This window comes from Pristiophorus japonicus, chromosome 14 (assembly GCF_044704955.1).
Source record: "Pristiophorus japonicus isolate sPriJap1 chromosome 14, sPriJap1.hap1, whole genome shotgun sequence".
NCBI classification, from domain to species: Eukaryota; Metazoa; Chordata; class Chondrichthyes; family Pristiophoridae; genus Pristiophorus; species Pristiophorus japonicus.
In genome coordinates, this window is record NC_091990.1 from 183,193,017 (window position 1) to 183,217,075 (window position 24,059).

At 43.7% G+C, this 24,059-nt stretch overlaps 1 protein-coding gene across 7 annotated transcripts in view; it reads right to left on the reverse strand.

Annotated features, from left to right (window-relative positions):
- The window catches only part of pde3b (phosphodiesterase 3B), a 442,736-nt gene that overhangs the window by 413,970 nt on the left and 4,707 nt on the right, over window positions 1–24,059 (reverse strand). For 6 of the 7 annotated variants that reach the window (XR_011596648.1, XM_070899935.1, XM_070899926.1 and 3 more), the window contains exon 1: window positions 22,515–23,473. The exons of the other annotated variant lie outside the window; for it this stretch is intronic. Coding sequence is in view for 5 of the 6 variants with exons in the window: in XM_070899935.1 (XP_070756036.1) it covers window positions 22,515–23,393 (879 nt within the window). In the remaining variant the exon portion in view is untranslated. Of the gene's footprint in view, window positions 1–22,514; window positions 23,474–24,059 lie in introns of those variants that run through there. 7 annotated transcript variants of the gene reach the window in all.

Genomic DNA, 24,059 nt, shown 5'->3' on the forward strand with positions numbered 1-24,059 from the left:
AGCTAGTACAAGCAGTGGCTTTGTTCTCTTCTTGCACTACACTGGTAACTATAATTGTGTGAAGTACTCATGATCCCTGATGGTTCTTGTAAGCCAAAACACGGGATATTTTTCCTGCATCACATGCTGTACAGTTGCTAGAGATTTTTCAATAAATAGTGAGCGTTTTATTACACTGGATCATTCAGAGTATAAATTTACCAAGTTGTAATGTTAATATGACTTTTGATAAGGTAACAGATCACAAAAGTCTTCACACTATTTCAGATCGAAGACTGAATACAACATGCATCTTGGAATACCAAACAGCAGTGCTAGCAGGTGCCATTACCTTTTCATTAGGCTACACAGTGATACCAAACAGATAGGAACAAATGTAATCAACATTAAAACAAGTCTGTTCTATCCTCTTGCCTCTCAATCAGAAGGTTGTGGGGTTCAAGCCTCACTCACTTGGAGCACATAATCTAAACATACACCACATTACACCCTCATTCAACATCAACAAACAGAAGTTAACTGGTCAGTCATCTAGTTTGCTCTTTTCGAACCTTGCTACATGCAAATTGATGGCCGTGTTTGGCTACGTAGAAGAGATTGCACTTCAAGAAGTAATTCAGCGGTTCTTAAGTGCTTTGGAACATCATGGGCATGCGAGCAGGTGCCATATAAATGCAATTTCTTTCTTTTATAGGTACAGTACATTTTTATCGGGGCACATCTTATAAAATTTGGCCAATTATCTCATCGAATAATATTTATTTTTCCAGTGAATAATGCTGCATCTGAAAACAGTAAGTGATTCCTAAACATTTTAACTAACTCAACGTGAATAGCTGCTCTTCAACAAATGTAACTTTGGGTATTTTAATAATCATTTTACTTTTTTTTATATACATACATACATACATATACAGTTTTTAATAAATGTAATTGTTACAAGTATATAAGAATTGCTCGCAATTCATAAAATTGCATCCAAACATTTGGTGCATACTGTTAACTAATTCAAAAGAGTTCTGAATATGTCAATTGTGGAGTTAAACTCAATGTTCAGATAGATTATGAACAGACTCTCGGTAGAACCAATTAAGTACTTTGGAAGTGTAATAACTGTTGTAATGCAGGAAACACGGCAGCCAATTTGCACACAGCAAGGTCCCACAAACATTAACAAGATAATGACCAGTTAATATTGTTGAAGTGATGTTGTTTGAGGGCTAAATATTGACCAAGACACCAGGGAGAACTTCCCTGCTCTTCAAAATAGTGCCATGGGATCTTTTACACCCATTTGGAGAGCAGGCGGGGCCACGGTTTAATATCTCATCTAAAATACAACCCTTCCAACAATGTAGCACTCCCGAAGGAGCCAGCCTAGATCATGGGCTCAAGTCTCTGCACAAGATAAAAGTTCACGGGGTTGGGGGTAATATATTAGCATGGATAGAGGATTGGCTAACGAACAAAGAACGGAGAGTCGGAATCAATGGTTCATTCTCTGGTTGGCAACCAGTAACTAGTGGGGTGCGCAGGGATCAGTGCTGGGACCCCAACTATTTACAATCTATTAACGACTTGGAAGAAGGGACTGAGTGTAACGTAGCCAAGTTTGCTGACGACACAAAGATGGGAGGAAAAGAGCAATGTGTGAGGACACAAAAAATCTGCAAATGGACATAAACAGGCTAAGTGAGGGCGCAAAAATTTGGCAGATGGAGTATAATGTTGGAAAGTATGAGGTCATGCACTTTGGCAGAAAAAAAATCAAAGAGCAAGTTATTATTTAAATGGAGAAAGATTGCAAAGTGCCACAGTACAGAGGGACCTGGGGGTACTTGTGCATGAAACACAAAAGGATAGCATGCAGGGTCAGCAAGTGATCAGGAAGGCCAATGGTATCTTGGCCTTTATTGCAAAGGGGATGGAGTATAAAAGCAGGGAAATCTTGCTACAGTTATACAAGGTTTTGGTGAGGCCATATCTGGAATACTGCGTGCAGTTTTGGTTTCCATATTTACGAAAGGATATACTTGCTTTGGAGGAAGTTCAGAGAAGGTTCACTGGGGGGGTTGACTTATGAGGAAAGGTCACGTAGGTTGGGCCTCTACTCATTGGAGTTCAGAAGAATGAGAGGTGATCTTATCGAAATACATAAGATTATGAGGGGGCTTGACAAGGTGGATGCAGAGAGGATGTTTTCACTGATGGGGGAAGACAAGAACTAAAGGGCACGATCTTAGAATAAGGGGCCACCCATTTAAAACAGAGATGAGGAGAAATTTCTTCTCTCAGAAGGTTGTCAATGTGGAATTTACTGCCTCAGATAGCTGTGGAAGCTGGGACATTGAATAAATTTAAGACAGAAATAGACAGTTTCTGAAACGATAAGGGGATAAGGGGTTATGGGAGGTGGGCGGGGAAGTGGAGCTGAGTTCATGATCAGATCAGCCATGATCTTATTGAATGGCGGAGCAGGCTCGAGGGGCTGTATGGCCGACTCCCGTTCCTATTTCTTATGTTATGAATGGCGGTTGATTACTTAATCTTCTGACTCAGAGTCGAGTGTGCTACCACTGAGTCAAGGTTGCCATGAATCATTGGGCAATAAGGATAACTAGAACAGGTCAAGAATCAAGTAATCGAGCAGATAAATAAAATATCCTAACTTGGGTTAGTAAAGTAAATAATTTGGCACTCCATCATATTTACATCAACACATAGATCAATTTACGTCACCCATCATCTTTCAAAACACATGATCTCTTTGAAAATACTGGTCAGATAAACAGAAACTATATTGATCTGAATTGTCAAAATATCCGAAATAGTATAAACGGAGAGAATTGTACATTTGCTGTTATCATTCACTTTTACCCCTCCCCCTCCATAAAAGTTTGCTGTACCTTCACTAGGAAGCAATAAGCAGAATAAAGAAATAGAGGGCCAATTACACAGTAAAGACAAGAGAAGAATATTTTAAATGGAAAACTGAAACAGCTTCTCCATTCAAAGGATGCCCATGTGTCTATCAGTCCACCAATACAATTGAGAGTCACAGGTTAGCACGAATAATACTCCATACATTAAGTTTCGGATTTGAGTGGATTCATACATTTAACTGAAAGCTCTCAATTAAAAAACAGTGCACCACCTGACCTGGTGCGACTCATAATTTCCTTATAAAAAGCCACTATTGGTTTTGACCCCTCAGTCATAAGTGACACAATAAGGGTAAATAAACGTTGTTTTTCCTTTCAAAAACTGGGCTTGTGTCTGGCATGTACAAGTTAAAACTATTACAATAAGAATATAACTAATATATTGGGTTAGCAGTGTTTTTGCAAAATAGTACTATAAATGAAATCCAGGTCATATTTAACCAGGACAAAATATTTCCTTGTATAAAATTGGGCCAAAAATCCAAAGTTCAGTTCTCCAATTCCTGCCACATGTGTATTAATGTTGTTCAAATTTTAGTTGCTCCCTCAATAGCTCAGTACATTTATCCAGTAGCAGAATCCACAGAGCTTAACAGGTTCACAAGTTCAAATCATTCGTCTGTGCGGAGTTTGCTTGTCATAGCCAAATGGTACAGCCATTACAATTCACCTGAGGGAGTGGACAAACAGCCAGCTTCTGGTCATTATCTGATTATGCCTGTTGGAATTGCATATGGACAATGGGTGAAAACACAGCTCAGTTGTGATCCTCCCCATGGTTAAATAGGCTGGTAATACTCAATGTCAGTAGTAAGACATGAAAATTGGCAATTTGGGCAAAGTATCAGTTGTCATCCAATACCTGTGGAATGAACCCGAAAAAATGTCAAGTTTCAGGAAAGAAAAAGGATGTTTATATCGTGTCTTGTCACATCACCCAGAAAAGTGCCGAGGTGCAGCCACACAGCACAACTATACAAACAGTGATGACTAGAACATTAGATTTTTGGTGGTGTTGATTGAAGGAGGAATGGTGTCCAGGACACTGGACACTGGAGACTGGAAACTCCCCTCTCCTCTTTAATAAGCACTTTGGGACTTTTAATTTCCACTTAAATAGGCTTACACGCTTCAGTTTAATGTCTCATCTCGAGGATGGTAACTTCATTGGGCAACATACTCTCAGTACTGCATTGGAGTGTCAGCCTAGATTCTATGTTCAAGTCCTACAGGAAGGCTTTAACTGACAATCATCTAACACAGAAGTGAGTGTGCTATCAACTGTGCTAAAAAGGGGAGAAGGGGAACAAAATGACAAATATAAATTAAATAGTCAATTTACAAATAGTCCGTTTTATCAGTTAATAGGCTGGACTTTCCACTTTGCTGGCTATCGCCCAAAAAATGGCCGATATTCCAGCCGTGGCGATGTGTCAGCCTTCATGTTCGCTGGAACATCGCCCATTTTTTGGAACGCGACTTTTGGCTCAGCGATAGCCCAGTGAAGTGAGATGGGCCCAGCGATAGCCCAGTGAAGCGAAACGACTTCACCCCGGCCAGACCTCTCCTCAGCCTTCGGCAACCCAACCTCGCCCACCCCTTTACCCCGGCGGCCTGACCTTGCCCCGGCCCAACCTCACCCTCCTTCCGACCCTGCCCGACACACGCGCCCCGCCCCACCCCCGCCGATCCCAGCTACCTCAGCCCAGGCAAAGACGTTCCAAAATCCAGAAATACCCGGAATCCGCAACTGCCTCGGTCCCAAGGTTTCCGGACGTTACACATGTATATATATTTCCCCTGCTAAGGGCTATGAACCTGTGCCCTTTTTGAGTCTTTCTGGCTGCTGTCACTTATATAGGAACCCAGCATGGACTGGGGCAGAGTTGCCCTTGCTCAGTCTGCCCTGGGACACTTTGCGAGGCGATTGTAGTATAGAGAGATGTAGGTGTCAAGCTGTAGCTCCTAAACACGCTGATCTTTGTTATAATCGTGCATTAATTGTGGATCCTATTTGCATGTAACGTTTGAAACTGTTGTGTTTCCATGATATTACCTCGTCAATTAGCTTATGCCATGCTCTTTTCACGTTTGCAGAAGAAGGTATCTAACAAACCGCAGCGAGCAGAGGTGCACCAGAGGGGGCACTGTTCAGGTGCAGCCGCTTTCCAACCTTGAGGAAAGAGCCGGGGCACTTGTGGGCACCCAGAGTCGCTCGGCCACCACCCGTGGTGTTGCGGAACCCTCCCATGTGTCACATGAGTAATGTGTCAAACAGTTTTAAAGTAATGTTACATAATTTAATGATAATGCAATATATGAATGTCATGTCATGTCATGCATGCAGCCTTTGTGCTACTTTCAGGTTGACAACATAAGAACATAAGCAATAAGAGAGCAGGCGAAGGTAATCTGGTCATCTGTCCCCTTCTCTGTGTGCTCCCCAAAAAACCCTCATTCCCTTATTCTGTCCATCTGCGACTGATGCAGCCACGACAGCTTTCTGGGGCAGTGAAATCCACATGGTGCATTAATATGTAACGTCACTCGGGAATGTGTACCCTTCTGTTCAATAAGCTCAATTGTGCTTTGAAGGTCAACCACCAGAGGCGCAAGTGGAGGCCTCACCTGCACCTTTGCAGGTGTCATTCACCACGGGTGATGAGAAACATGAGGAGGAGCAAAGTACCACCGAACCAGGGGAGGAGGAAGTTATGGAAGGAACAGAGGAGGATGAACCTGCGGCCATTTTGACAATCGCGATTGCGACTGAAAAGGTACCGAGACCAGGCGGCGTGCAGCCGGCGACGCCAAGGCACATTCCAGTGTGCATGTCGACCCCATGGAGGTTGGGTCAGCGAGTTCAGCACTCACCTCCAATGGACGATCGGATAGAGGGCTTGATTTCCCTGTACAAGGAGACGGTCGCGATTAGTCACGAGCATCTCCAGGCATTTGTGGAGTTCACGCAGGACTTTTCCCGGGTGTCTGCTGTCCAAGCGGAGGCAACGCTGCAGATGCTCGTGGGCATGCGTGCACAGACCGCCGCCACCAATGCCTTGCAGCATGTACTGTTGACCGAGCACGACGCTGCACCCAAAGGTGGCGTGATCGGAAACACCACAAGCGAGTCAGGAGGAAGCACTTTCGTGACTCGGAAGACGATGACACCCCCCCGCACCCCCCGTCCCAACAGCCGATCACTCCCACCATGGCAGGAAGTCTTGCCATTGCCCGCTGCACGCCAGCATCACCCAGGGACCAAAACGGGAGGGTGGGGCTTGGACACGGGAGGGACCAGGATCTGCAGGTAAATGTGGCTGCAGGTAGGGAGGGGGTGTTATTGTTCAGTTTTTTAAAATCTTATTGTTGTTACTGTTTTTAAATTCATTGTTGGGTTATAGTTGGGGGTGGGGGGATTAAAAATGAAAAAGTGTTACATTATTAAAATTTTTTATTGAATTTTACAATTGTTGTGCATTGTCTTTTAATAATGTAAGTTAAGTTAAAACATTAATGCAACTGTTGTACAACAATGGCCAGGCCAGAGCAGGCAAGGATAAAACATAACTCAACCCAAATGCAACTATTGTCCAAGCATAACTGTCCCCAATGCAAGTTCATGCAAAGCGTTCATTTATGAGCTGCTGGTGCAACAGCTTTGCAGCCGCGTAACTCCCACAGGATTTCTCCAGTCTTCCGGGGAGGCGGGGGGAGGGGAAATCAAGGATTCAACGCTGATTGTCCTCCCCGAGATCCTCACCAGCCTCCTCCTGCTCCTCATCATCGGCCTCTTCCGCCTCCACTCCTCCTGGAGATGGACCGGCAATCCCATCTGGCATTTGTTGTCCTCTCCTTATAGCTAGGTTATGCAACATGCAGCACACCACAATAAACGCAGCGACTTGGTCAGGGTGGTACTGTAGGCTGCCTCCAGAGTGGTCCAGGCATCTGAAGCGCTGCTTCAACACTCCAATTGTCTTTTCGACGATATTGCATGTAGCTATGTGGTGTTCATTCTAACGCTTCTCAGCTTCCTTCTGGGGATTATGCAGGGGGGGGGTCATGAGCCAGCTGGCAAGGCCATATCCTTGATTCCCTCAGCATCCAACCATGACCTTCTGGCTGACTGTCAAACAGGTCAAAGATGGCGCTCTCACACAGGATATGCGCATCATGGATGTTGCCTGGAAATGTAGCATTTACTGCCATGATTATTTGGTGGTGGTTGACAACGAACTGCACATTCAGGGAGTGGAATCCCTTTCGGTTACGAAACACCTCCGCATTCTGTAAAGAGGCTTTCAGGGCGATGTGCTTGCAGTCTATTGCTCCCTGCGCCTTGGGGAAGTTTGCTATTCGCGAGAAACCCAAAGCCCACTCGGTCTGTGCCTCCCTGGTCATAGGGAAGTTTATAAAGTCCATCCTGCGAGTGTAAAGGGCTTCAGTCACCTGTTGAAGGGAGCAGTATATGGCGTGCTGAGAGATATCACAGATGTCGCCAGCTGAAGCCTGAAAGGAGCCAGATGCATTGAAGGATAGTGCTGCAGTAATCTTTACCTCAACGGGCAGTGCAGTCCTGATGGTGCTGGTAGGCTGCAGATCCCCCTTGATGAGCTGGCCTATCTCATCAATGACCTCCTTCCGGAAGCACATCGTCCTAAGGCACACGTTATCAGATAACTTGAGTTAAGATTGCTTGTCCATGTACATTCATTGGCTGTACGTTCTCCTCCTTTGCCTCCGCATTAGTCTGCCACCTCTTTGATCGGCCCCTTCATTAAACTCAACTTCAGGCGCCCAGCATGTGAGCAGTTACAAGTAATGGTAGAGAAGCTACAGGCCCCATCACTATCACTGTTGTCATAAATGCCCTTGGTACTAAAAAAATATAAAATATAAATAAATATACATACAACTGGAAATATAAGTATAAATGTGAGTGGATCCATCAGTAAAAGGCCCTTAAATAACTCACAAATTATAAGCCTCTTGTTTAAGCTGCCTCCTCACTTTCTCCGACATTCAAAATGGCATCCATAGTGCCGCGATTCTGTGAGGAAGGCCAGGTAAAAGCAGCTTTTCTCCAGCAATCGAATTTGGCGAGCAATTAGCCCGGCGATGTGCCGAAAGTAACGCTGGGCGATCACCTCGGCTAAGTGAGCCCAAAGTTGGGGGGACAATTTTCTGGTGATGTTCCAGCCCAACTTTCCACTTTTTCATCAAAATGGTTGATAGCCTGCCATTTTGGGCAATATATGGGCACCAGCCCAGCGATGTGAAGTGGAAAGTCTAGCCCAGTGAAAATACCACACGCAAATGAGAAGAACAGTACATTACAAAATTACCACCTCGAAAGCGAAGTTAAGTTAATAGAGCTGCTGATACTATTTAAGGTTTAACGAATAAAACCTGTAGTATTGAACTATAAAAGTAAATTTAATTAAATTATCTTATCACAGATGGCTTTCAAGCTGAGCACAATCACATATTATGCTGTAAACAGCATTCCTTTTTCATTAAGAGCAAGATTTTGATTAGCAGATGTACCCTGTTTTATTTTGTGTTGCAATGTATTGCAACTATTGTAGTGAAAGAAAGGAGTCCTTTCTGGTAACAATGTTTCTTTCATTCAACTGTGCTTGAATTTAATCTGAAAAAGGTTGATGACTGTTATTTTAGACTCAGCATATTTGTGTTGATAATTTAACAAAACAGAATACAATCATTTTACAGTGACGTGACCTATCTGCTCTTGTGCAGAAATGCAATTAGATTAGTACAACAAAAATCAGTTCGCTGGCATTAATGACATGCACCAATTCCTATCTAACAATTCGGATGACAACATAAACAATAAATATGTGACAGAGAAGCCCAAATAGTTTATGAACCTCAGAAGAAACCAGCCATAGATGATTGTTTAATATGTATACGGCTAGAAATGTGGCTCAATGCTTAATGCTTTCTGTGACGCCGCTCTGTCTACTGTTTTACCAGAAGCATTACCCCATTTAGTTTAACTGGGTCAATGCCTCCAATAAAAGACGGCAGAATTTCAGACCAACGAGTTAACCATTCATCCACATTTATCAAAAATAGTCTTTTCCAGCCTACTGTATATAGCTCATTTCAGTTGATGGCATTTGCATATCTTGAGTCAGAACATTGAGAGTTCAAGCTCCACGACAAGGGTGGCAGTTCAGGAGACGTGCTGTGCTGTTCAAGTGGACATAAAATATCCCACAGCAATATTCAAGTGAAATCTCCCAGTGCTCTATCCAATATTCCTCCCTCAACCATCACCAAAAACAAACGAGCTTATTTATCTCATTTTCTATTTGCAATAATTTAGTTCATGAAATTCAAGAACCAAAGGCAGCGACTGCCAACACGCAAGCGCTATATATTTTAAAGCAATTCACAACAAATCAAATTTGATGATCTTCCTCTCAGCAACATTTCTTGCTTTGCCAGCCAGTTACTAGTCAGCAACATTCATGTCAAGTAAAGCACTTTCCAATCTGTGCTCTTTGTCCACTCTTCCGATGTTCTCCTGATTGGTCTCTGACCTTGCACCCTCCGTAAACTTGAGCTCAGCAAAAACTCTGTTGCTCGTATCCTAACTCGCACCAGGTCCTGTTCATAAGAACATAAGAATTAGGAACAGGAGTAGGCCATCGAGGCCCACAAACCTGCTCCGCCATTCAATACGATCATGGCTGATCTGGCCGTGGACTCAGCTTTATTTACCCGCCCGCTCCCCGTAACCCTTAATTCCCTTATTGGTTAAAAATCTATCTATCTGTGACTTGAATACATTCAATGAGCTAGCCTCAACTGCTTCCTTGGGCAGAGAATTCCACAGATTCACAACCCTCTGGGAGAAGAAATTCCTTCTCAACTCGGTTTTAAATTGGCTAACCTGTATTTTGAGGCTGTGCCCCCGAGTTCTTGTCTCCCCGACCTGTGGAAACAACCTCTCCGCCTCTATCTTGTCTATCCCTTTCATGATTTTAAATGTTTCTATAAGATCACCCCTCATCCTTCTGAACTCCAACGAGTAAAGACCCAGTCTACTCAATCTATCATCATAAGGTAACCCCTCATCTCCGGAATCAGCCTAGTGAATCGTCTCTGTACCCCCTCCAAAGCCAGTATATCCTTCCTTAAGTAAGGTGACCAAAACTGCACGCAGTACTCCAGGTGCGGCCTTACCAATACCTTATACAGTTGCAGCAGGACCTCCCTGCTTTTGTACTCCATCCCTCTCGCAATGAAGGCCAACATTCCATTTGCCCTCCTGATTACCTGCTGCACCTGCAAACTAACTTTTTGGGATTCATGCACAAGGACACTCTCAACTTTGCCATCCTCGCCGGCCGTCCGGACACGCCATGGCGTACCATCTTGCCGTCCGGAGGAGGCGGGGGTCCCCGATGGAGGGCACTCTACGCAGGGGTCCTCCCACTATTCATCGGGGACTTGGCCTGGAGGGTGGTGCACGGAGCAGTGCCGTGCAACAAATTTTTAAGCCGGTTCACGGACTCCCAGGCCGCCTGCAATTTCTGCGGTCTGGAGGAGTCCGTGTTCCATGTTTTTATTGAGTGCACAAGGTTGCAGCCCCTGTTCCATTATTTGAAGGGGCTGCTCCTGAAATTCTGGCTGCACTTCAGTCCCACTCTCCTGATCTTTGGGCACCCTGTGCGGAGGGGAGCGGGTAGGTCCGAAGGCCTCCTCGTAGGACTGCTCCTGGGCACGGCCAAGGGTGCCATCAGCCGGTCCAGGCAGCGGGCGGTCGAGGGGGTCGTTCAACCTGACTGCCTGCCTCTCTTCCGCTCTTACATCCGGTCCAGGGTGTCCTTGGAGATGGAGCACGCGGTGTCCACCGGTACGCTCGCGGCCTTCCGCGAGAGGTGGGCACCGGAGGGACTGGAGTGCATCATCACGCCCGGCAACCAAATTTTAATTTGATTTTACGTTTTTTAAGTTTAATTTGTTTTAATTGCCGGTGCTTTTAGTGTCCCCCTCTCCTTTTATAGGGGGCACTGGAAAAAAGGAAAAATTTGATTTTAGTGCCCAAAAAAAAACCACAAAAAAAAAAAAAAAAAAGGGCCTTGTAAATGTCTTGTGTGTGTCATCCAGGTCGGGTGGCACGGATACATGTTTTATGTTTTCGCAGGTAAACTCAAAAGAGTTTCATGCACAAGGACACTCTCAACTTTGCCATCCTCGCCGGCCGTCCGGACACGCCATGGCGTACCATCTTGCTGTCCGGAGGAGGCGGGGGTCCCCGATGGAGGGCACTCTAAGCAGGGGTCCTCCCACTATTCATCGGGGACTTGGCCTGGAGGGTGGTGCACGGAGCAGTGCCGTGCAATAAATTTTTAAGCCGGTTCACGGACTCCCAGGCCGCCTGCAATTTCTGCGGTCTGCAGGAGTCCGTGTTCCATGTTTTTATTGAGTGCACAAGGTTGCAGCCCCTGTTCCATTATTTGAAGGGGCTGCTCCTGAAATTCTGGCTGCACTTCAGTCCCACTCTCCTGATCTTTGGGCACCCTGTGCGGAGGGGAGCGGGTAGGTCCGAAGGCCTCCTCGTAGGACTGCTCCTGGGCACGGCCAAGGGTGCCATCAGCCGGTCCAGGCAGCGGGCGGTCGAGGGGGTCGTTCAACCTGACTGCCTGCCTCTCTTCCGCTCTTACATCCGGTCCAGGGTGTCCTTGAAGATGGAGCACGCGGTGTCCACCGGTACGCTCGCGGCCTTCCGCGAGAGGTGGGCACCGGAGGGACTGGAGTGCATCATCACGCCCGGCAACCAAATTTTAATTTGATTTTACGTTTTAAAGTTTAATTTGTTTTAATTGCCGGTGCTTTTAGTGTCCCCTTCCCTTTTATAGGGGGCACCGGAAAAAATTTGATTTTAGCGCCCCAAAAAAAAAAGAAAAAAAGGGGCCTTGTAAATGTCTGGTGTGTCACCCAGGTCGGGTGGCACGGTTTAATGTTTTATGTTTTTGCAGGTGAACTCCAAAAAGAGTTTCATGCACAAGGACCCCCAGGTCCCTCTGCACCTCAGCATGTTGTAATTTCTCCCCATTCAAATAATATTCCCTTTTACTGTTTTTTTTCCCCCAAGGTGGATGACCTCACACTTTCCGACATTGTATTCCATCTGCCAAACCTGAGCCCTTTCGCTTAACCAATCCAAATCTCTTTGCAGCCTCTCTGTGTCCTCTACACAACCCGCTTTCCCACTAATCTGTGTGTCATCTGCAAATTTTGTTGCACTACACTCTGTCCCCTCTTCCAGGTCATCTATGTATATTGTAAACAGTTGTAGTCCCAGCACCGATCCATGTGGCACACCACTAACCACCGATTTCCAACCCGAAACGGACCCATTTATCCCGACTCTCTGCTTTCTGTTAGCCAGCCAATTCTCTATCTATGCTAATACATTTCCTCTGACTCCGCGTACCTCTATCTTCTGCAATAACCTTTTGTGTGGCACCTTATCGAATGCCTTTTGGAAATCTAAATACACCACATCCATCGGTACACCTCTATCCACCATGCTCGTTATATCCTCAAAGAATTCCAGTAAATTAAACATGATTTCCCCTTCATGAATCCATCCTGCGTCTGCTTGATTGCACTATTCCTATCTAGATGTCCCGCTATTTCTTCCTTAATGATAGTTTCAAGCATTTTCCCCACTACAGATGTTAAACTAACCGGCCTACAGTTACCTGCCTTTTGTCTGCCCCTTTTTTTTTTTAAACAGAGGCGTTACATTAGCTGCTTTCCAATCCGCTGGTACCTCCCCAGAGTCCAGAGAATTTTGGTAGATTATAACGAATGCATCTGCTATAACTTCCGCCATCTCTTTTAATACCCTGGGATGCATTTCATCAGGACCAGGGGACTTGTCTACCTTGAGTCCCATTAGCCTGTCCAGCACAACCCCCCTAGTGATAATGCTTGTCTCAAGGTCCTCCCTTCCCACATTCCTATGACCAGCAATTTTTGGCATAGTTTTTGTGTCTTCCACTGTGAAGACGGAAGCAAAATAATTGTTTAAGGTCTCAGCCATTTCCACGTTTCCCATTATTAAATCCCCCTTCTCATCTTCTAAGGGACCAACATTTACTTTAGTCACTCTTTTCCGTTTTATATATCTGTAAAAGCTTTTACTATCTGTTTTTATGTTTTGCGCAAGTTTACCTTCGTAATCTATCTTTCCTTTCTTTATTCATTCTTTGCTGTCGTTTAAAATTTTCCCAATCTTCTAGTTTCCCACTAACCTTGGCCACCTTATACGCATTGGTCTTTGATTTGATACTCTCCTTTATTTCCTTGGTTATCCACGGCTGGTTATCCCTTCTCTTACCACCCTTCTTTTTCACTGGAATATATTTTTGTTGCGCACTATGAAAGAGCTCCTTAAAAGTCCTCCACTGTTCTTCAGTTGTGCCACCGTTTAGTCTGTGTTTCCAGTCTACTTTAGCCAACTCTTCCCTCATCCCACTGTAGTCCCCTTGTTTAAGCATAGTACGCTCGTTTGAAACACTACTTCCTCATCCTCAATCTGTATTACAAATTCAACCATACTGTGATCACTCATTCCGAGAGGATCTTTTACTCATTATTATTATTCCTGTCTCATTACACAAGACCAGATCTAAGATAGCTTGCTCCCTTGTAGGTTCTGTAACATACTGTTCTAAGAAACAATCCCGTATGCATTCTATGAATTCCTCCTCCAGGCTACCCCGTGCAATTTGAGTTGACCAATCGATATGTAGGTTAAAATCACCCATGACTACTGCCGTTCCTTTTTCACATGCCTCCATTATTCCCCACCGTGAAGTTATTATTTGGGGGCCTATAAACTACGCCCATCAGTGACTTTTTTCCCTTACTGTCTCTAATCTCCACCCACAATGATTCAACATTTTGTTCATTAGAGCCAATATCGTCTCTCACAACTGCCCTGATATCATCCTTTATTGACAGAGCTACCCCACCTGCTTTCCCTTCTTGTCTATCTTTCCGAATCGTCAGATACCCATGTATGTTTAATTCTCAGTCTTGGCCACCCTGCAACCATGTTTCTGTGATGGCCACCAAATCATACCCATTTGTAATGATTTGTGCCGTCAACTCATTTACTTTATTTCGAATGCTGCGTGCGTTTAGGTCGAGTGTTTTAATCCTAGTTTTTAAACATGATTTCTAGTTTTGACCCCTCCTGCAGCCCCTTTACATTCAGTGGCCCTTTTTGTTTTTTGCCTTGGGTTTCTCTGCCCTCCACTTTTACTCATCTCCTTTCTGTCTTTTGCTTTTGTCTCCTTTTTGTTTCCCTCTGTCTCCCTGCATTGGTTCCCATCCCCCTGTCAAATTAGTTTAACTCCTCCCCCATCATCCTTCACCCATCATTCCTGTGCAGGCTGATCTACATTGTATTCCGGTCCAGCAACGCTTCAATTTTAATATTCTCATCCTTGTTTTCAAACCCCTCCATGGCCTCTCTCTTCCCCAGCTTTAACTCCTCCAGCCCTACAAACCAGCGTGATCTGCACTCCTGAATTCTGGCGTCTTTTCTGCGTCCCCGATTTTCTTCGCTCCACCATTGGCGGCCACGCCTTCAGCTACCTCGACTCTAAGCTCTGGAATTCCATCCTGAAACTTCTCTGTCTCTCTCTTCCTTTAAGGCGCTCCTTAAAATCTACCTCTCTGACCAAGCTTTTGATCACCTGTCTTAATATCTCATGTTGCTCGCTGTCAAATATTGCTCAATAATCATTACAGTTAAGTGTTTTGGGGTGTTTTACAATGCTAAAGGCACTATATAAATGCAATTTGCTGTTGTTTCCTTTCAGTTCGATTGTTTAGTTGCATTGCCGGATGAATTGTTTTTCTCTGTGAAAGATTTCCTTCCTTTTATAATCTCCATAGTTTAACCTGCATTCTGGTTGCGTGTTTTATGTGGCATGTGCAGAATAATTATCATAAATTGCTAACTGGTTTCAAAGTGGAGGGCCACTGGAAACATGAAATATCCCATTAACCGGGCCTTTACACCATTAAATAGAAGCCCTAACTTTTTGCATCAAGCTTAATTAATTTTTACAGCACAAATGCAGCAATGTCTTGACACTCAAATGGACTGCGACTCCGGTTTTTGCAAGGATAATGGCGGAGCAATTTGTGATGATTCATGCATTAATAACGACGTGCGACGTAAGCTCTTAGTTTTGCAGCAAATTCTGGGCTTATAAGCAAGATTGCTTCCATTAGTTGGTGAGTCGGTAACAAGGAACCAGAAACTCAGAATCATCATGAGAGGAATGAAGGGGAATGGTAAAAAAATTACACCGAGAGGGTTATTAGGTCTTACCTTGTCAATTAAAGCAGAAGCCACAATATTGTTTAAATGAAATTCAGTAAGTATTTGAACATATAAAAAGGGGCAGGAAAATGGGATTTCAGTCGATGGCTCAGTTGAAAAGTGAATACCAGCAGAGGCACAACAGGCAAATGATCTCCTTCTGTGCTATAATTTCTTTGTGACATCGCCACTCATGAAGCATCTCCACCTGACAACTTGAGTTAAGCTCTTAGAAATTCCCTCCGCGCCGTTCAATTTCACAGAGAATTTTCTGTACTCATTACTACAGCACACCAGCAACTTCCTCAGTCTCGTTTTCCAACAAGATATCCCTGGTCGAACATTTTACAAACTGGTAGGGCAAGCATCCCGTTAAAGACTCAGAATTTGGGTATTCTTCTCAGCACTGCTGGGGAACTCAGGTGGAGAATGCCGCATGGCAGTGGCATAAAATACCTTCTGGAGCCACCTCGCTGATGTCCTGGCCGTTCACAGCCAGGACCAATCAGTTTTTCATATTTATTTGCAGTACCATACGTTACAGTTGCGGTTTCACAATCTGAGGAGTCAGCTCTTCAGCCTTTGGATGCTATTCTCCCCAACACTTTGTCTTTAATCATCCACCAAATTGAAAAATGAAAAAGCAGCCAACCTATGCGGCATTACCCAATAAATGCTTAAAAATACTTATGAAGACCCTATCAATCGCTCACACCAGCTATTTACACAAGTATGGACTGATGAAACTATTCCTAATCAGTGGCACCAAGGTATTCTCGTGTATTTTTACAAAAGCAAAGGATCCAAATCAAACTGCAATAAGTACAAGGGTATTACTCTATTGCCAACAGTGGCCAAAGTATTCGCTTTGGAGATACTTACTCGAATTAAGAACCCTCAGAGACAAATGCTGCAAAAAACAGGCTGGCTTCACAACGAGCAGATATTTACACTGCAGCAGGTGGCAGCCAAACGACTTGAAAAGGAGCCACTATATGTTGCCTACAGTGATTTGAAAAAAGCTTTTGACTCACTGAATAGTGTCTGTAGCTCCTCCTACAATCTCTAGATATCCCTACCAAAATTATATTAATCAGAGAACTCCATGCTCACATAAGAGTGGCAGAAAGCTTTGAGCCTTGAGATTAATATCGGAGCAAGTTGGGGCTCAGTTCTCGTCCCCAACCTTATTCTGGACAGGTGTTGAGTACATCATAAAATCATCATGGTCTTCAGGTCAGCTGGAATAAGATGGTAGTGCAGTTGCTTGTACGCAATATCATTCCAGCTACCTTCACAATAGATGACAATCCATCCAAGATCCAGTGGAATCAGTGACATAATTCAATTACGTAGGTAGCATGATTTCCTCCACAAACCACTGTTCCATTCCCACTTGTCCAATTAAGACCACCCTACCATTTAGAACTGTCCTTCAGGAGCAAAGTGAGACAAACCTGAGCCCATACGAGCAGTTCTGCCCCTCCAGGTCCCATCAATGATGCAGCTTGCCCTGGAATATTATAGATTTGCCTGGCAGTCAGGGGATTAACCTGTTTCCAAACTCCCATCACCAAGCATGTCATCATGAAGCCAACTCAAATCTAGAAATCCCTTTTCCTCTCTCCCAATATTACTATTTGCATATATTTGAGGGCTCGTAGTTTCAATTCACCCATTTTAATTAAAATCTCTTTTTCCACAGTACCTAGAATCATTAATCATGAGCCACACAAAAATGTTTAAATTCTACCAGAAAAATAAAGCAAGCTCTATGTTCTTGTAACATTTATTAAATCACTATTAAAAGTAACTAAGTCAATGCCTGATTATCTCTTGCAGAGAAACATAGAAATTTACAGCGCAGAGGGAGGCCATTTCGGCCCATCGTGTCCGTGCTGGCCGACAAAGGGCCGCACGGCCCTTGATCTGTAGCCCTAAAGGTTACATTATAAACCTATGAACAATGACGGAAAGGCAAAGAGCATCCAACCCAACCAGTCCGCCTTACACAACTGCGACACCCCTTATACTGAAACATTCTACACTACACCCCAACCGTAGAGGCAAAAACCAGATTAAAAACCCAAGCCAATTTAGGGAGAAATAAATCTGGAAAAGTTCCTCTCCGACCAATCCAGGCAATCGAAACTAGTCCAGATCATCATCCTGGCTGTATTCTATTGCCTGCAGTACTTCCCATTATATCTGCGCCGTCCAGCAAAAGGTCATCCAGTCTAATCCCAATTACCAGCTCTCGGTCCGTTACAAACACGAAACATCATCTGCGTAAGAACTTGTTTACAGCTTCAACTGAACTATATTCCAAGTCAGAACAAAGTAAAAACAGTACAAGCCCATACTAGCATTCACCTGACTCCATTAAAATGATTGTAGCTGTTGATTCCTTGCTTGAAATGTAAATTATTAATGCATTTTCACCAAGTTAAAAGAAATATATCAAAATAGGAAACAATTAGAAGGCTGGCATATCCGATCCTTTTATACATCAGATGACTCAGCTGGAAACAAATTTAAACCAATGTTATTTCAATCAGCGCTCAACCACAACCCAAAAATCCATAGCTTACTGTACCTGCAACTTGCCCTTCAACTTAATTCTCAATATATTTTTCTAATAAGTACCTTTATGGTCTGAACCATTTAATACAACAGTTACAGAACATTTTAGAAATGTTCATTACAATAAAGTATGTATTGTATGTTATTTGGCTGTTTGTTTTATATACTACTAATATTACAAGTAAAAACAGAGCCAGTGCAAGAAGATGTTGGTGCTCCAACTTGATATAATTAGGACCACTCTACTCATTAGGTAATTGGCCTGCAGGGTTATCTGAAGACAAATAGGATGAATCTCAGTCATCAGTGACAGGCCTATCTGTCCAGGACCAATGAGTCAGGTTGGTAGTCAACCATCAACAGCGCCTTCACCAGACTGGCTGCAGATGCCACAGACCTTTCGATCTGCCAGCTCTAGCAGCTATTTTCCCATCTTCACTCTTCCATTCAGGTCTTCCCATACAGAATCAGATTTTTTAAAAGTTTCAGATCTGGACTTCAATGCAAACACAAGGACATATTTGCAACTAAGACTTCTGTATGCTAAGTGACTAATTTTAACAGTTTAGTTAAAGGTGCCAAGCAGAAGCCATCTGTGTGTCCACAATAAGGGAACACAAGAAGGTATGTCAGCCTATATATATTCAAACTCAGAATATGTGGGCGCACTAGGTCCATACAGCAGAGCTTGGTCTCCAGTTGTCTTGGTTAACCATTGCCACTGGACCAAGGCCTTGCTCTGTCAAGCCCGTGTGGTGGCTGGCGTGCAACGGCCACCCCATGTTAAAAGAATCCACGCACAGGCATCTTCCACCCTTCAAATGGAATCTCAGGTCCCTCATTGAAACACCTGTGGACTCATCCCTTTTTGGTGTGAAAGTGGGTCATCCTCAATACGAAGGACTGCCTAATACTATACTATATCTATTCAAGCAGCTAATTACAAACCAGTAATGGCAGCAACTTGTAGTCGTCCAGTGGGCCACCAATTTATGACAAACAACTTTCATTTGTAGAGCACGTTTATGAAAAGAAACATCCAAAAGGTGCTTCACAAATAGGCATAAGGAAAACAGATGTTGAACCAGGAAGGGAGACATAATGAAAGCTGAAAATTTGCCGAGTGATGGGTCTTAAGGTTTTTTCTTAAAAAAAAAGGTGGAGGTATTTTAGGAATACGCTCTAAAGAGTGGGGCGGACTGAGGCACAAGAAAGCTCGATTATCTATGATGGGGCAAATGGAGATGGGATGCACACAAGGCCAGGAGTCGAAGGAACATAGCATTCAAAGGTTCAATGGGAAAGGGGATAAGTGGAGGAAATTACTTAATGTGGGGAGGGATGATCAATAAGTGAAAATTAACATTACAAATGTCCAGGAACATATGCATAACCATATTTATCTCTATTTACAAGGTTCATGATAACCATGAGTTATCCAGTCAATATCAGTCACGTTGATAATTTTATTGGTCCCGAATTTGCGGTCGACGGCTAAGGAGTATGCCATCGACAACCGAACGAAAACCGCACTTACCTCATGTGAAACCCCCTTCGAGAAGTTGCTTTCAAACACTGCAGAGTTGTGCACAGCGTAGTGGCTCACAGACCCCAGGAGCACACTGCTGTGCATATGCGAACTTGGGATCACATGGGGGGGGGGGGGCTCCTTTCACTTCCTGACTCTTAGCCAATCAGGAAACAGAGGAGATTGCTGAATTGCCCACAACTCATTTTAAATAACAGCCAGAAATTGAATTTATTAATAAATTACAATCAGTGCATTTGTATTTAATACACAAACCAAGATTATAATGTACAAGCCTATAATTACAGTTTTAATGTCCTATCAAATTTGTTTCTCCTCTGTTAGACTAACTAACTTTTGATTCATTTAAATCATCCAAAATCGAGATTTTAAATGTCTGATAACAATGAGGAAATCATGAAAGTGAATTAACTCCTATCGAAATAGAAGTTGGGAATTAAACCAAAACTACAAAAGGCTTTTGGCAAGCCAAGACGGTGACACAAGGCGGCCCCTGTTTTCAAACTCAAACAAATGAAAGTTTTTTTCCAAGTTTGTATTCACTCAGACATGAACCAGTGCCTCATTGTTATCGGCTGTAACATAAGCATGCACTTGAAATTCTGAATGTGCGGTCAATTTCAAAGGCTGTATGGCGACATACAGAGTATGCCGTCATAACGACGACAAATTCAGGGTCAATGTATTTCATTGCAGATCAAGTCCTCATTTATAATTCAGTTTGAAGAATTACTTATCTACAAAGTTTAAACTCCAATATAAAAACAAATGCTAAAATCTCAACTGAAGTCCTGGTTTCTCCCCTCTCCCACCAACAACTTGAGATGATCCAGCTCCCACACTAACATATTTTTCCAATACTGAACATAAAGCAACGAATCTTTAGAAAGATTAGTTCCATATCAGACAAGAACAAATCTATACTAATTAGGTTTTTGTTTCCAAAATAACAAGATCTCTGGCCAGGCATTTTGATGCAAACCACATTTTTTCCCCACAAAGAATAATTTATTCTGATCATTTAATAATAACATTAAAAACAAATAGTCTTTATTACTATATGTTCCATCTACAAAACAAAATCTTCAGAGTAATCACATGCTCAATATGTGCCGACATATTTTGACTCAAAAATGTTATAGCTTCTTAGTGTCCCACTCGCATCACTTCGAAAAAGCAGCATCATACTTACTTTTTGCACATTTGCCAAAAATAATCTATAAAAAATATATTGCTCAACGTTTTTCACCTGAATTAAGGGCTTGAACCTAAGAGTTTAAATGTGGATTTGACTATTCCACTATCATCTGCTCTCGTCTTAAAAATAAACCTTTTAATGTGGCAAACATCTGATGCCCTCGACCTCTCGAACTCTCATTCCTCCTTTAAGATCCTTAAAACCTACCTCTTTAACCAAGCTTTTAATCATCTGCTTTCATTTCTTATTCTATGGCCCAGTGTCAAATTTATCTTTTTGGATTATATCACGACTGTGAAGCGCCTTGGGATGTTTTCGTACGTTAAAGGTGCTATATAAATAAAAATTGTTGTTGTGTATATATATATATATATATATATAGCAACCAATACCGCAATCATTCCTCATTTAACCAGTCATTTATAACAACAAGTTGAGAAAGTAAAAGCACTTACTCATCAAAAAATTGGAGCAATCTAATTCCACTGTATTTTTAAATTAAGTTAATAATGTGGAATTCTGACAGCAATGTTAATATTAATATCCAGAATCATAAGTTATTTTACAATTCTGAGACATATTCAGTCACAATTGTTACTAGCTTTTAAGTTTCCTATCTGCAATTTAGGAATGGATCAAAGAAACGTTTAGTTAAGTTGGTGTGATTCCTTTCGAAGTGTGTTGCTACAAGTGGAAATTGACAATAGAAATATATTTATGACAGAAAACCAACAAAATAAAATATTGTCGATCTGACAAACTTCACACCTCATTGCTATGGACGTACTTACAATAACAAGTTACTAGTTGGACAAAAAAGAATACATTTTAATTGTTTTGTTAATCAGTTTCAAAGCCCAAAATCGTGCCCTTTCAGCCTGCTGTGTTCATCAGAAACAAATTGAATTTGGTTAGGTTGCAAAAGTTATTCAGGAGCAGCATGCAAATTATGCTGTGCATAATACTGATGGCAGTATAGCAGCGATGATTCTAAAAGAATTACAACTGTTATATTTTCCACCAACACCTCCTGTGGTCGTTCTTTTCTTCATCTTTGATTCTAACTTTTTATATCTACAGGATTTGTCAGCAATCTGTTAGGGTAGCTCTGGGCATACTCCACAAGACATACGCAATTTGAAGTTAATATAATAACACAATAATGCATTTTAAATGAAAATATGTTCAGATATCACAAAAATATCTTGCATTCTTAACTATTACTCCATTAACACCAACGGTTGCAGCAACCACAAGTTAGGCAACGTGGATTTAACTGTAAAGGGAACAATTACAATGCTTAACTCAATGAACAGAAAATTGTTTTTCACAATCGTCATAGTTGGGTTGCACGATAAATTGAATGCATTTTATGTAAAATGCCTGCAACATTTTTCTTCCAAGCACTGTACTTTCAAGTTCATGGACCGTGTCAAAAAGCTCGTTTTTATTTAAAACTATTCTTAAATGAACTGCGGTCATTAACACTTTTAATCCATAAACATGCTACTGTGAAAATAATAAAATTGCACGACTCAAAATTCCTTGGAAGACAGCATGTTCTACAAAAGCTTTAGGATTTCACATACTTTCTTGGGTCATTAAATATGATCAGACAATCATTCCAGAACTTGCATCTTTCTATCACCAATGATTTTTTTGCAAGATAAATCATCTACCGCGCACTATCACGACGTTTTATCAATTAAGGTAACAGGGCACGGTTATAACTCCTAGTCTGTCTAGATGTTTACAAACGCTATGTTTTAGAACGCCTATGTTTTAGTGTAATCTGCTCAATCTGACATTATATTGGATATTTTTTAATTAAATGTTGATTTCAGCAAATCTTACCTGTTCTCTCGATATGCAAGGCAAAGACGTCCTCCTGGGCATTTTGCAACCACCATAATAGCTGGCCGATGTTTCTCCCAAAGAAACACAACTCGACCTCCTGCGGGGTTTGATCACTGGGATTTTTTCTTCTGTAGTTATCCTGCGACGGGCTTCTCTGGGAAACAAGTAATCAAAATACACAGCAGTGCTCGCCCCCACCATCCCAACCCCACAGGCCAAGAGGGGTCTCAGAGCTGCTGGTAGGGCGATCAAACTCGTGATGGAAGCCAACCTCACAACACCGGCGAACAGCAAGATCAGGATGCTCTGTTTCACTTTCAAAGTGGAGAGCAATGTCAGCAATCCCACGCAACCCAGCACCACAGCCGGGGCCAGCAACCGGCAAAGAAACAGCTGGCCGTCCCCGACTAAAACTTGCACCACCAGGAAATCTCCGAGGTAGCAACATGGTGGCAATGACAGGAGCCAAGCCGTGCTGCTTTCCCGTTTGCTCTTCCTCAGATAAAATGTCAACCAAAAGAAGGCACAGCAGATGCTGAAGAGGGGGCTGAGGGAGTGGAACACGGTCGCCCATGCCGACTGGAAAGTCTGCAGCAAGGATGAAAGGAGCTGCTCGTCCAGGCATCGCCTGGCCACGATGGAGAGCACGAGTATGGCAAAGGCACCGCAGCCGCCCCCGAGGTACAAGGCTGGAAGTTTCGGACGCGCCAAGCCGAGCCTCTCCAAGTTGCACCACCTGCAGACGGAAAAGCCGCGGTCCTGCTTCAGAGGAGTGACGCAGCTCTTCACATAACCGTTCCGACTGCTCTCCTCCGGGCACTTGGCGCTGCTGCTGCTGCTGTACGCCGCCGAATCCCCCTCGTCCCTCATCGCCATGTTTGAGAGGTTTCTCTCTCTCTCTCTCTCTCTCCTTCCCGTCCTTTCGTGTGTTGTTACGCACACGCACTTGGGTTAGCTTTGCCCCCCTCCCCTCCCCTCCCCTCCCCTCGAGTCACTCGCTCACTCCGCAAGGGCGAAGGAGAAGCCCAGCATTTGGGCTGAAGAAAGAGAAGGAAAAGACAGCACACATACTGCACACACACTCTCTCTCTCACACACACACAGCAGCACCACACACATAAACACATTGAACCCGAGCTCACTGTCGCCTCCCCTCCCTCCCTCCGGCTCCGCGAAGCCGCTGTTGCTACAGCACCGCACGAGCCCTCGCTGTCCGCCTGCCGCTCAGCTCGCGCGTCAACCGCTCCCTGGCTCCTCCCCCCCCCCCCACTTCCTTCTCCGACCACCAACACCGCCGCGCGCGTGAGCGTGAGAGCGTGAACCGTGTGCTGCGTGAGCCGTGAGCCGTGAGCGTGCGCGCAACTGGCTGGGGCCTGAGGCCGCGCTCGCTCGCGCTCTCTCTCTCTCTCTCCCGCCCCGCCGCCCCGCCGCCCCCCGCGCGCGGACCACCAACTCGCGCTCGCGTTCACGCTCACGCTCGCGTTCAACTCCCATGGAAGCCCAGCAGCAGGCCGCGCGCCAAATGCGCGGCCCCGTGCCAGT